Source organism: Carcharodon carcharias, chromosome 16 (genome assembly GCF_017639515.1).
Source record: "Carcharodon carcharias isolate sCarCar2 chromosome 16, sCarCar2.pri, whole genome shotgun sequence".
In the NCBI taxonomy this organism is placed as follows: domain Eukaryota; kingdom Metazoa; phylum Chordata; class Chondrichthyes; order Lamniformes; family Lamnidae; genus Carcharodon; species Carcharodon carcharias.
This window is the reverse complement of record NC_054482.1, coordinates 8,341,574-8,354,378: the sequence shown is the minus strand read 5'-3', so window position 1 is coordinate 8,354,378 and position 12,805 is coordinate 8,341,574. Positions and strand designations below refer to the sequence as shown.

Sequence of the window (12,805 nt, the reverse complement as noted above, 5' to 3'; positions counted from 1 at the left end):
AAAGTCAACTGAGTCACCTGGGATCTGTTGCTCTAAATTAGGTTTTGTCATGTATTTGACAGCACTACGTAAATAAGGCTGTTAGCAGCACCGTATGCAATTGATTGTTCTTGACCTGAACTAGACTTTTAAAGTATCATACTACAGCCAATAATGCAATTAGTGAGTGCAATGAAAAAACCAGAGTTCAAAACACATAGGTGAAGCAAATTAGATGTATCAAGTTCATGTCAGTTTTACCTTGATTGATGATGAAGCATAGAGCATATCTTCCAGTAGAAAATGGCAGCACTGGTTCAGATATCCTTCACAGAAGTCCTGAATCAATTGCAGATTATATAGGCCATCAGCTAATGACATGGTCTCCTTCAAGCATATATCTGAAGAAACAAACATTTACAATGACTAAGCATCAATAAGACCTTCCTTCAGCCATTCTTGGTAATGGTGTCTCCAAGGGAAAACTCATAAAGAATAGTCTGCTTACAAGTTTGTGCAACTGTCGGTATGAATTAAAGTGGCTTCCAGATTCAACATCCATATTTAGTTTGCTTAAGTCGCATTTGGTCTTACCAGCCAGTTCATTTTTTATTTAATCGGATGGCACTCAGCTGCAAAAAGAGTTTGGCAGTAAAATCTTTTAGGTTAGTTTGTTTTTACTTATTTTGTTCACAAACAGTTGGACAAGTCAGCAAAAGCTTACTACTTTTATTCCCATCTTGATAAAGGAGAAGGATAGTAATACTGCTGTCTTTAAACCTGGGTACATGTTGGCCATCAGCAGCAGAGACCTTGATGGACAAAAGTTCATCACAGAGGGCATTTACAGGTATTTGTATACATGCAGTATCCTAATGCTCCATCTCGGGGCATCATTTCATGAGACCATGGCCACATAATTTTTCGCTAATTGTAGCTTCTTAATATAATGAAGTAATGGGAAGAATTCCTGTGTGTCTTATGTGTGGCAGAAGCTGAAGTGTGCTCTTTACAAATACTTGAAAAATGTTATTGCACAAAGACAAATTTTCTCTTCACTCTGCTCACCAATGTGAGAGATGTTTGTGCTGGAGCATAAATCACTGTGCACCATTTCAGGCATACAGGGGAAAGGGAGAGAAATCATAAATATTCTTTTCAAAAGAAACAGGAGAGTACATTGCAAGAAATTTTAAATGACGAAGCTGGAAGCTGAGAAGTTCTTAAAAAATCCAGGTTGTGAAATCTTTTGGGTTGTGATTCTCCAGGAGACCAGCAGCAGAACTCCCCAGGTTTTTCAGGGGCACAGCTTTCTTCTGGACAAGAAAATCTCAAAGGGAGCAGAACTATTACCTGTTGCTATGTACTTTAATAAGTTCTCAATAGTTACACAAAACCTTTTGCAGTCCTTTACCAGAGACCTTAAATCTTATTACGTTGCCTCAAGCAGAGGTGGTTCTGCTTACAGTATAAAACAAAGCTCTCAATGTGCATTGTGTATGAAGAACGGATTTCAGTTTGGCACATGAAGTAGGAGGGTAGTTCTCCGAGAAACAGGCAAATCAGGAGATTTTGATAGTTTGGGACTCCGTTGGCCAATGATGATACTTAATGTCAAGCATCCCAACTAAAATAAGGCGGTTGAGGTGTGATAAAGATGCAAACTCCCTCCAGGTTAGATCCTAAGTTATTGCATTACAGGAAAACAGGATACATCATTCGACAGTGGATCCTTTTTGAAAAATGGAGCCTTACCTTCCATTCGGATAATATCAGGACAGTAAAAATGGATCAATGCAGCTAACGCGCAACCATCTGTGGTGTCCTTCAACAGATTTTCTACTGCTGAGATGCAGGGCAGCTGTTTGGGTAGAGTTTGATCTTTCCTGTAGCGGGCCTATTACCAAATAACAGAGGCAGTTAGACAAATAAATGAATTTGCAAAAGGGACAGCAGGCAGTTAAAGAATAAAAAATTTAATGTTTTTTTTTCTCTGGAATAACAAGATGTTTAAAAACAGTGCTCACTCACATAACTCACTATTTTTCAATGATCTGGGACTAGGTCAATTTAAACTCACTTTCTTCAGCATTTAGTTTTGATTATGGAAAGATACATGGCATTAACAAAACACAGAGAATGTTTCCATTCTGCAATGATGTAGCCAAGTTTAAACTTAGAGTTTTTTTTTTAAAGTCCTAAGCCGTTTATGGACTTGAAGCAGCAGGCATTCGGAAATATGTGTTTTTTAAAAACTTTTTAATAGATATATCCAAGTCTACATGCCATTGTTCCGCTGGTTGTAGCAGCCAAAGCATTACAAAATCATTAAAATACCCACATCAGCATCTCTGGCACCACATGAATACTCATCTATTTCCTCACTACAGTAAAGATGAAATAATAAGTACTGAAAATGTTTGTGGAAGAAGCAGAGCGTCACTGATGTCAGTATTACAAAATACCAAAATTATCTTAACAAAATGCCAAATAGGATTTAGCCATCGATATACATCTTACAAGCCTGTAACCAACAGCTATTTATATGAAGTTAAAATGCCACTTCTCACTGCTAAGGTAACAATGGGTCACTTTCAATAACCTCGCAAAAGCCCAGCAAAGTACAATCAAGTAAGGGCAATGGGATCGTATAATTTTTTTGCCTTAATGGAATGACATGAATGCATTCTGAAATAGAAATGGTGAGACCTCCAGAACTCTGATGGCGTCATGGACTCACTTTTATGTGACTCTGGAGAGCTGCCATCTGATTACTTCTCTCTGGACTATATCGCTTATTACAAGGAGCCAGCTCTGAGCATCTAGCTGCTCTGAAAAGACCAGTGGAATTTCCCTATTCGCCTCCAACGGCCTATGGAGGACAGCTCCAGACAACAAACATAAACTGGGGAGAATGGTTCATGTGGATCATTGTACTGCCGCTTTCTCGGGACTAGATATGAATGGGTCCATGAGGCCTGTAAACTAGTGATTGTTTATGTTGCAAGTTGAATGCTGGAATGAATTACAGTACTTCTAAACAAGTTCTTCCCAACAATATTGTAGGCCAGCAAAGTATCCCACCATATGCAAATGCATCTATAATCGTTTAAGTGTTGTTGCGATGCAGGCAAACTGAAGAAGTCAGCCACCTCTTTCTCTCTTCCAGGAGATTCAGTAGAAGTGACTTGAGATACAAGGTATATACAGAAACCCAATCTTATGTGGGGACATTGGCTGAGTCCTATATCTAAAAGTTCAGTAAGAAAGCTTTACTGGAAATATCTCCCTTGTGACAATCGTTAGATGCGACCAAGTCATTGTAACTGGACTCTTGGTATTGAGAAACTGTGATTACTTTGAGATCAATTCATATTTGATTGTCAGGTGGCTATTTTTAAGCCTAATTATGAATATTATTCAGTATTGAGAACAATAAATCAACAGGTTCTGAAGATTTGGAATTCTCATGTAAGTCTACATATTATATTAGTTCCTTCAACTGTCTTAATTTCCAGCAGAGGTAGCACAACAAGTTTAGTTGGTAAGCAGCTGTAAATGTACCTTTTACCGCTTCTGCTCACAAAGCTTCCACAACAAATTATTTAGTATAAATTATTGCAAAACTTAAAATAGAGCTGGTCATAGTATTAACAAAACAAGCCCACACATTCCTAGGAAGAAATAAAAATACAACATGGAAAACGAGGAATATAAAAGTTTAAAAGGTAACTAAGGCAATGGGCAGAATTTTACCGGTGACGGGGTTTCCAAGAAGCGTTAATTGGTTGGAGGAGAGATTTCTGCCCCTCACCCAGGAGGAAGTCCCATGTCAGAGAGCTGCCAGCCATTCTGATTGGCCCCGGCAGCACCACCGTGGACAATGGCCACTTCTGGAACTATATGCGGCCCCAGATTCTAAGCCCTGGAGTGAGGATAGAAGTAAGGGGATCTCGCGGCAGGGATGGGACAGGGGAGGGAAAGAAGGGGTGGGGGTTCTTGATGGAAACACCAGGGGGGAGGGAGCACCCAGAGAGGGGGCAGATCTTAGTGAGGTGCGCAATGTGTAAAAGGTGGACCAATGAAGGAGATACCACCCCCATCCTGCCTGAGGCTACCCATCAACTCCACCACCACCACCACCTCCCCCCCCTCAACGAAATGATCCACAGGGTGGCAACATATATGATGATATCTAATTTGTCATATTTAATTTTCTACTGACTTAATTCTGAAAGCATCGCTTGCATCGTGAATTATTTATTGCTGAATTAAGTTGATAAAACTCTTGTAAATGAATCCATCAACCACTCAATTGGTAAGCGCAACAGCAACTTACTTAGACAAGGAATCTGGAACTTTTTGCTTCTGCATTCACCAGCCCATGATTTTCCATCCATTAAAAGGAACAGGCAGAAAATAGCAGTGTGCAAGTGCAGAAGCTCCCAAGAAATCCCAGCTATAACATCTCTGGTTATGTTTCAGATTGTCTCGAGTCCTCAATTTTCAGCCAGAGTTCTAAAACTAGCCTAATCTGTCCCAGTCCCCAGGGAAGATATACAAACAATACCCTTAAAAAGTGACATCAAGTTCACACCTGTACATTAAAGATCCTATGGCACAAGTTGAAGAAGAACTGGACAATTCCCCTTGAATCATGGCCAACATTATCCAAAACAGGTAACTTAGTCATTTATCCCAATGCTGTTTGTGGTTGTGTGCAAATTGGCTGCCACTTCTCCCTAACCTGTAACAATGACTACACTTCAAAATTACTTAATTAGTTGTGAAGTGCTTTGGGATGGAAAGGTGCTGTATATATGCAAGTTTGTCTTCTTCATTTTTATATTGGAAACTTCTTCTATAAATTAATTACTCCGAAATTTCAAAATCTGGCCATCGGACAGTGTTGCCATATCTTTCTCAGACAAATCGCTCAAATATCGGCCTCTGCTACAAGCCTAAACTTGAACATGAAACTTTTGTTCAGAAGCTGTGATTCTGTGGACCAAGTTTTAACTGTGGAATCTGAGCATGTGCAGTGTATTTAATGTCCCAGAATTTCTAATCGTCTTGCCTGTGTCTTACATAATTATAAAACTGTCGTGGATTATGACCTACGTTGTGTTTATAGAAGGAACAGCCTCTAATTACCATTTAATTCATCACACTCTTACATAACTCAATATTAACTTTCAACTTGATGAATTCTTAAAATTTCTCAAATAAACTTAAAAAAGCAAACATTCTATGCTAAAGGATGCATGCAGATGTGAATGGATGTGGTGGCATACATCTTTAGATCAATGGACATTGGATACGGGGGTTAATGCCAGAAAATGATATTACATCACAATGTTAATCAGCACAGGTTAGTACTAAAACATTGAGAATGAAATAAATTATTCACAATTACAATGGGTCACTAGTCATTGAATTAACTTACAGGAACCAGTTTCCAATACCATTTGGTAGGAGACTTCAGAGGAAGCAGCATCAAGGAAAGAGAAAGGGTTGAAGCGATGAGATAAAAAAAGAAAAACACAATTTTGTCAAGATCACATGCAGTACTTCAATATCCTTTACTGTCCTTGACCTAATTTCTAATGTCTTATTTTAGGAAAAAGATACAAATGTCTTAAGAGTTTGTGAAATATTGGGCTGGATTTTGTGGTCAGCAGCAAAGCAACGGCTTCCCACTGACCTCAAAAAAGTTGCCAGCAAAGATCTAACGATCTCTGTGGTGTGGTTTCCCTTTCCCTGATGCCAAATCAAGGGGATGTCTTGCCCTGCAGCAGCAATGATGTCAACGATCATGGTAAGCAGCCAAACGCATTGCATCCTCTCATACTGAAAACCAGGAAGTTAAAAGCACTTAATACCCATCACCTTTAATTTAAATTTTCAGATAGCAAAATAAATGACTATGATGGGCTAAGACAGAAGTTAAAATATCAATTTAAACTTAAAAATTAAATGCAGGTGGAATTTTTTAAAATCATAATGGAGCAAGGTGATATTCCACAGATGTAAGATTAGCCCTTCAGGACCAGTCAGGATGTTTGACAGTCATTATAAAGTTGGTGGTACGCCTTTATAAATCCAGTTGCACCTCATTCAACAAGGACAGTAGCTGTAAAGTTTGTGCGCCATTAGACAACCCAGTTTCACTCCATTCAACATATGTAACATTTACAAAGATTTTTACAGCTCGATAACCGTGGTAAAAGTGGAAATTCTTGATAATTCCTAAGATTTTCCATTGATTACAACCTGTGGGTGCCACAAGAGCACTCCCGCTAAAGAAGTGAAGAATCATGGACAGCAAGCTCTGGATCTCTGTGTTATTCTGCTAACGTGCGGATTCCAGAAGTTGTTGTCAGTTTCAGTGGAGCAACCACAGTGAACTCAAAGAGTTTCAGTATCATTGCCACTGCAAAATTCTGGTCTATAAATATTAGAGTTTGCCATTCTGAGTACATTAATCTCATTCATAGGCCTAAAAATGAGATCAGCATTATTGTTTCTCAGTGTACTATGATTGCAAGTAGAATTATGCAGCAAGAAATGACAGTTTAGTAATTGGAAAATATTTTACGAATGAAATCTAAACATTTCCCTGCTCTGAGTCATCAACTGAACAACTTCGCCCTGAATACAATTGAAAATGTGAAATACACTTAATACTTGGTTACAATAAGTCGCTCTTCCAAATTTCAGAAATAAAACTGCATCCGCACTCATTTTTCTCTGACTGGCCGGACTCCTTTGAAGGCTCAACAGGTAAAAGCACTATCCAACTAAGTCATAGAGGACAAAAGTGAAACGAGCCACTTTGAAATCATATAAAAAAAACACTGTATATTTTAGTATAGCTACATTTGCCATCGGATCCTAACTTTGAACCTTTCCAAAAGCCTTTTTGATAAACTGCAGGATGACAAGAAACATGCTATAAGACCATTGGATAAAAGGGTGATACCATTGCACAAATGGCATTGCTTCCTGCAAAACTGCTGGACTGTTGAGCAGCCACAGCTTAAGCAGTAAAAGCTATGGTCTGGAATTTTTAATGTTGTCCAGGTGTGGGACTTCTTTGAATTCAAGGTAAAATGGAGCATGGGACCTCCATAATTCTGCCGGTGATAAGCTGCTGTAACCTGGCTGCCATGGGGACCTAGGTTAAGTCCTATTGCAACCCAAGTGCCAGATTTAACATCCAAGCACAAAGGGAGAGGCAGCTGGCCTGGCTTTTTGCAGGCTTACTGACTCAGAGACCCTGAACACAGGGAGAACGAGTCCCAGAGAGAGAGGAACAACAGCTGTTTCAAACAATAGGGGAAAAGGCTGTTCTCTGTTCTTTGGAACTCATGGAAATTAAAGGACATTGGAAGATTCACCCGGCAAGACCGGGAGAAGAAATCATTAGAGTGGGTCTTGCTGCTGGAAGTAGGTTTAGGGATTCTCAGAAGACTGAGAAAAATGAATTTCAACAAACGCTGCACATTATGACTTGCTGAAACAGGAAGAAACGAGCCCATTAGAAGTTTGGAGTAACTTTGGACTGGTTTCTATGAAGACAACAATTTTGATAAGAGTGTGATCTAATGTTTAAACATGATGTGGGGTTTTCGGTTGTGTTAGGAAAAAGGAAGGAAATCTTTTCTGTAGTTTAGTGTATTAGCTGTCTAATAAGTAATGTTTAGTCGTAGTTGATTTTAGTTTGCTTGTTACAGTAAAAGTCTTAAAATGTGAAATCTTGTGTGATCCTTTGCATTAGTCACTGAAAAAAAAGAGATTTGAATTTCCAAATTTATTGGTCTCTACAAGGATCATCACAAAAGACAGACTTTGAAGACCAGCTACTCTCACACAGACTGTTAGTCCGCATAGGAACCACTCATATGTATTAGAACCATATATGGTATCCAGTAATAAACAGTTAGAACATTGCTGACTATACTCTAAATATGTATTTAATTTCAATTGTCTTTTCAAATCAGCATTTACCTTAACACCAACAATATACACAAGAAAAGTATTCAAACAACAACATTTTGGGCAAAGTAAACTTATAACTATTGTTTCAAGTGCTTTAAGATAGTCTGGGGGCATTTGATGTATCTCTCCCATACAGGAGAGGATGACATCTGTGGACTGTTTCCTGAATTGTGTTGTTTGCAATGAACAAATTCAAACATAAGTGTTGGGCTGTTAGATGGAAGAGTATGGCTTGGTGATGGATGTTCATGGACAACAGTTCTTGCAGCTACTTAAGAAGCCAGTGACATATGCAAATACAGACCAGGTGTGATTACTCAATGTCTTTAGAAAATAGAATCTACACTTTTTCACAGCAATTATAGTATTTTCTTTAAACATTCATTATACATGTAGGAAAAGCAGAATTCATGAACAATCTTGGCAGTCCACTTGTTATCACTTAAGCCTTCTCAAGCAGTTGTAAGTATTGAACAAACAACAATAAACCACAAGTATGTATGGAACAACTTTTCTCAAAACCACCACCTAAGACTGAGGGGAGAAAGAGCTGCAGCAGGTGAAACCTATCTTGCCCCGTTCAGCAATAATAGAGTGACATTTCTGACTAATAGAGCTTCATCGTGTTGTGTGGCACAATCACCGTGCTATATGGGATAGATTTCCAAATAGAACTAGCAACTCAAAACTGGGCATCCATAAGGTGCTGTCGGCCATCATCAGCAGCAGAACTGTACACAACCACAAACTGCAACCTCATGGCCCAGCATATCCTTTACTCTACCATTATCAACAAGCCGGGGATCAACCCTGGTTCAATGAAGGATGAAGGAGGGCAAGCCAGCAGCAGTAGCAGGCCTACATAAAAATGAGGCATCAACCTGGTGAAGCTACAACACAAGACTACTTGCATGCCAAACAGTAAAATCAGCAAGTGATAGACAGAGCTAAGCGATCCCTCAACCAATGGATCAGATCTAAGCTCTGCAGTCCTGGCACATCCAGTCATGAATGGTGGTGGACAACTAAACAACTAACCAGAGGAGGCAGCTCCATAAATATCCCCATGCTTCCTGATGCAAAAATTTTCAGTCAGAGGTACTGAATGGATGATCCATCTCAGCCTCCTCCGGAGGTCTCCTGCATCACAGATGCCAGCCTTCAGTCAATTTGATTCACTCCACATGATATCAAGGAGTGGCTGAAGGCACTGGACACTGCAAAGGCTATGGGTCCTGACAATATTCAGGCAATAGTACTGAAGACTCATTCTGCAGAACTAGCTGCGCCCCTAGCCAAGCTGTACCAGCACACTTAAAACACTGGCATCTACCCAGCAATGTAGAAAACTGCCCAGGTATGCCTGTACACAAGAAGCAGGACAAATTCAACCCAACCAATTACCACCCCATCAGTCTACTCTTGATCATTAACAAAAGTGATGGAAGGGGTCGTCTACAATCTTAGCAAATGGCACTTATTCAGCAATAACCTGCTCACTGATGCTCACTTTAGGTTCAGCCAGGGTCACTAAGCTCCTGAACCAGCCATAGTCCGAACATCACAAAAGAGCTGAACTGCCAAGGTGAGGTGAGAGTGACTGCCCTTGACATCAAGGCAGCATTTGACCAAGTGTGGCATCAAGGAGCCGTAGTAAAACTGGAGTCAATGGGAATCGGGGGAAAGCTCTCCATTGGCTGGAGTCATACCTAGCACAAAGAAAGGTGGTTGAGGTTTTTGGAGATCAATCATCTCAATCCCGGGCCATCACTGCAGGAGTTCCTCAGGATAGTGTCCTAGGTCCAACCATCTTCAGCTGCTTCAGAATCACAATCACAGAATTTTAACGGCACAGAAGGAGGCCATTCGGCCCATCATGTCTGCATCAGCTCTCCAAATGAGCATTATGACCTAGTGCCATTGCCCTGCCTTTTCCCTGTACCCCTGCACATTGGTCCTTTTCAAATAATCATCTAATGCCCTCTTGAATGCCACGATTGAACCTGTGTCCACTTCTCTTCCAAGCAGCGCGTTCCAGACCTGAACCACTCGTTGTGTGAAAATGTTTTTTCTCACGCCATATCTGCTTTTTTTGCGAATCACTTTAAACCTGTGGTCTCTTGTTCTTGAACATTTTACAAGTGGGAACAGCTTTGCCCTGTCGACTCTGTCCAGCCTCCCCATGATTTTGAACACCTCTATCAAATCTCCTCTTAGCCTTCTTCTCTCCAAGGAGAACAGTCCCAATGTCTCCAATCTATTGTCATAGCTGAAGTTTCTCATCCCTGGGCCCATTCTTGTAAACCTCTTCTGCACTCTCTCCAATGTGTTCACATCCTTCCTTTAATGTGGCGCCCAGAACTGTACAAATACTCCAGCTGAGTTCTAATGAGTACCTTATATAAATTCAGCATAACCTGACTGCTCTTGTACTCTATGCCACTATTATTAAAGCTCAGGATACTATATGCTTTATTAACTGCTCTCTCCACCCGTCCTGCCACCTTCAATGATCTATGCACATGTACACAAACAAATCTTTCTGTTCCTGCATCCTCTGCAAAATTTTACCCCTTATTTTAGATTGTCTGTCCATGTTCTTCCTACCAAAATGCATCACCTCATACTTCTCCACATTGATCTTCATCTGCCACCTATCTGCCCACTCCACCAACTTGTCTATGTCCTTTTGAAGTTCCAGACCTCCTCACTAACAATTGTGCTTAATTAATGAGTTTAATTGCCCGCTTAGTTGTTGGTGGGCACTCTTCCGACTTTTGCACATGCCTGCCAAGCGAAATATTGCGCGAGAGCGTGATGACATCAGGACGCTTGCCCGATGTCATCTCGTGCCATCTCACACCCGTTCGGGTCAGGCGGGAGTCCGTCCATGGGACGTAAAACTCTGGCCCATGATTTTGTATTTCAGCAGCCTACCCTCCCTCCCTCTCAGGATTAAGGAGGGAAATATATCAAATGACATAAAACAGGTCTCAGCAGTGCAAATACACTGTAAATTCAAAACTGACCACAGGCTTTGGGAAATCTGCAAATAACCTATTGGGAGTATGAGGAACACTTTATTTATTCATTCAATGCATTTCTAAAAATGCTCTTCATTAATCAAAATGCATTGTAAAATTAAAATTTCAACTCCATGTTGAGATGTCATTTTCTATTGAACTGGAAAGGGAACTTCAGATAATGTCTTTGTATTAGTAAAATTTCCACAAATTATTTTTAGCTTTGTTAATCTGCATTTTAAGATTTCAGAGGTCATGGAGGGCAAGTAGGAAAGTGGCATTAGGGTCACAATCAGATCAGCCATGATATTATTGAGTGGCAAAGCAGGCCTGAGGGGCAAACTGACCTATTGCTGCTCCTATTTTTTATGTTCCTTTGTTCTTAAGATTAATATTTTGACCTCCAATTGTGCTGCATTCATGGGTCTGAAACACTAAACTCTGTCCCCCTGACCTGTCATCACTGTGCAAAGTGATTTAAGAAAGCACATCACGAGGTCAATCACAGGTTGACTACTGAGAAGGAATTTTCTATAGATTGACAGCTACATGTAAATCCCCATGTGTTGGGAATTTATGAGCAGATCTAAACCTATGGAAAATACATTCAGCCTTTATTGGGAAGAGACCAAATTATCAAGGTCAGAGAAAGCGCCAGGAAATGGCTGCCTTCCTTTTTAAACACCTTCACACTTTGCAGGTCCTGTCTTATATGTGAAAGCCATGCAAAAGGGGACAAGATCCTGCCCCAAATCTCAGAGTACGATGAAGTTACCAGCTGCTTTGCTTTTCCATTCAGATGCAACCAATTAACTTCTGATTATACAATTATAGTTGATTTGCAGAGCAAATTATGGCAATTGTACTTTCTATTAAATTAGCCACACCCACACCCTAGATTCTTAGCGGCTACTGACTGGAAAGGGCACTGTGACAAATTCAATTTGACATAATACAAATAGGAGCAAATTAATCATTAAAACAGTTGTGCATAATTTAATTTCAGAATGGTTCCCACCCACAGCTATAGAAACTACAGGGGGTTACCTTGAAGTGCAGGATGCAATTCTGCACCAACATCATAGATTGCCTATACTTTCTGTCAGCATATGGTGACATCAGACAAGACAATACATGTAGTTAAAGACTGAAATAACAACTCACCAATTTGGCAAGGACAAACAGAAAACAGCTTCGGTTATGTAAGTAATGATATATTTTTCACCTACCACTAGGACACGTCAAGCTTCCTCTATGATACACAATATCATTATTCATCATTATACTTGGTAAAATTTAAGCAAGTTACACAATTGTTCATCAGTATACTACTGGATTTAGATGTCTATGAAGGGTTGAAAAAATCTTTTGCCTCCAAAGGTGAGTGGGGAAGTTGCCATTTTCTATTCAAAGTTAAGTAGCAACTGCATTGGATTCTCTCACATTTGCAGGTTTAATCACTGTTTTTCCTGTTAGGGCATTACATTACACATCCAAAGTTGGTCAAGATGCATCAATAACGTTGCCATGTAAACCCTCACTCATGCCTTTTGCACGCCTAAAAGCTGCTTTCAGGGCTTTCAGATACCTTGAATGCGAATCAGTGTTGTACAACAATGCAATTATTGGATAATGAAATATTTTCTTGATGCAACTGAGAGGGGCATTCCTGACCAAGTGTAATCTGGTGAGAGGCATTCCTCAACAGCGCATAATCCGGTGAGAGACATTCCTCTTCAGCATGTAATCCAGTGAGAGCCATTCTCCATCAGTGTGTAATCCGGTGAGAGCCGTTCTCCATC

The 12,805-nt window shown here is 40.1% G+C and overlaps 1 protein-coding gene across 2 annotated transcripts in view; it reads right to left on the bottom strand.

Annotated features, from left to right (window-relative positions):
- The window catches only part of camsap2a (calmodulin regulated spectrin-associated protein family, member 2a), a 188,451-nt gene that overhangs the window by 53,694 nt on the left and 121,952 nt on the right, over window positions 1-12,805 (bottom strand). For both annotated transcript variants that reach the window (XM_041208046.1, XM_041208047.1), the window contains 2 exons: window positions 1,735-1,876; window positions 241-380 (listed from right to left, as the gene is read on the bottom strand). In XM_041208046.1, the coding sequence (XP_041063980.1) occupies window positions 241-380; window positions 1,735-1,876 (282 nt within the window). The remainder of the gene's footprint in view (window positions 1-240; window positions 381-1,734; window positions 1,877-12,805) is intronic.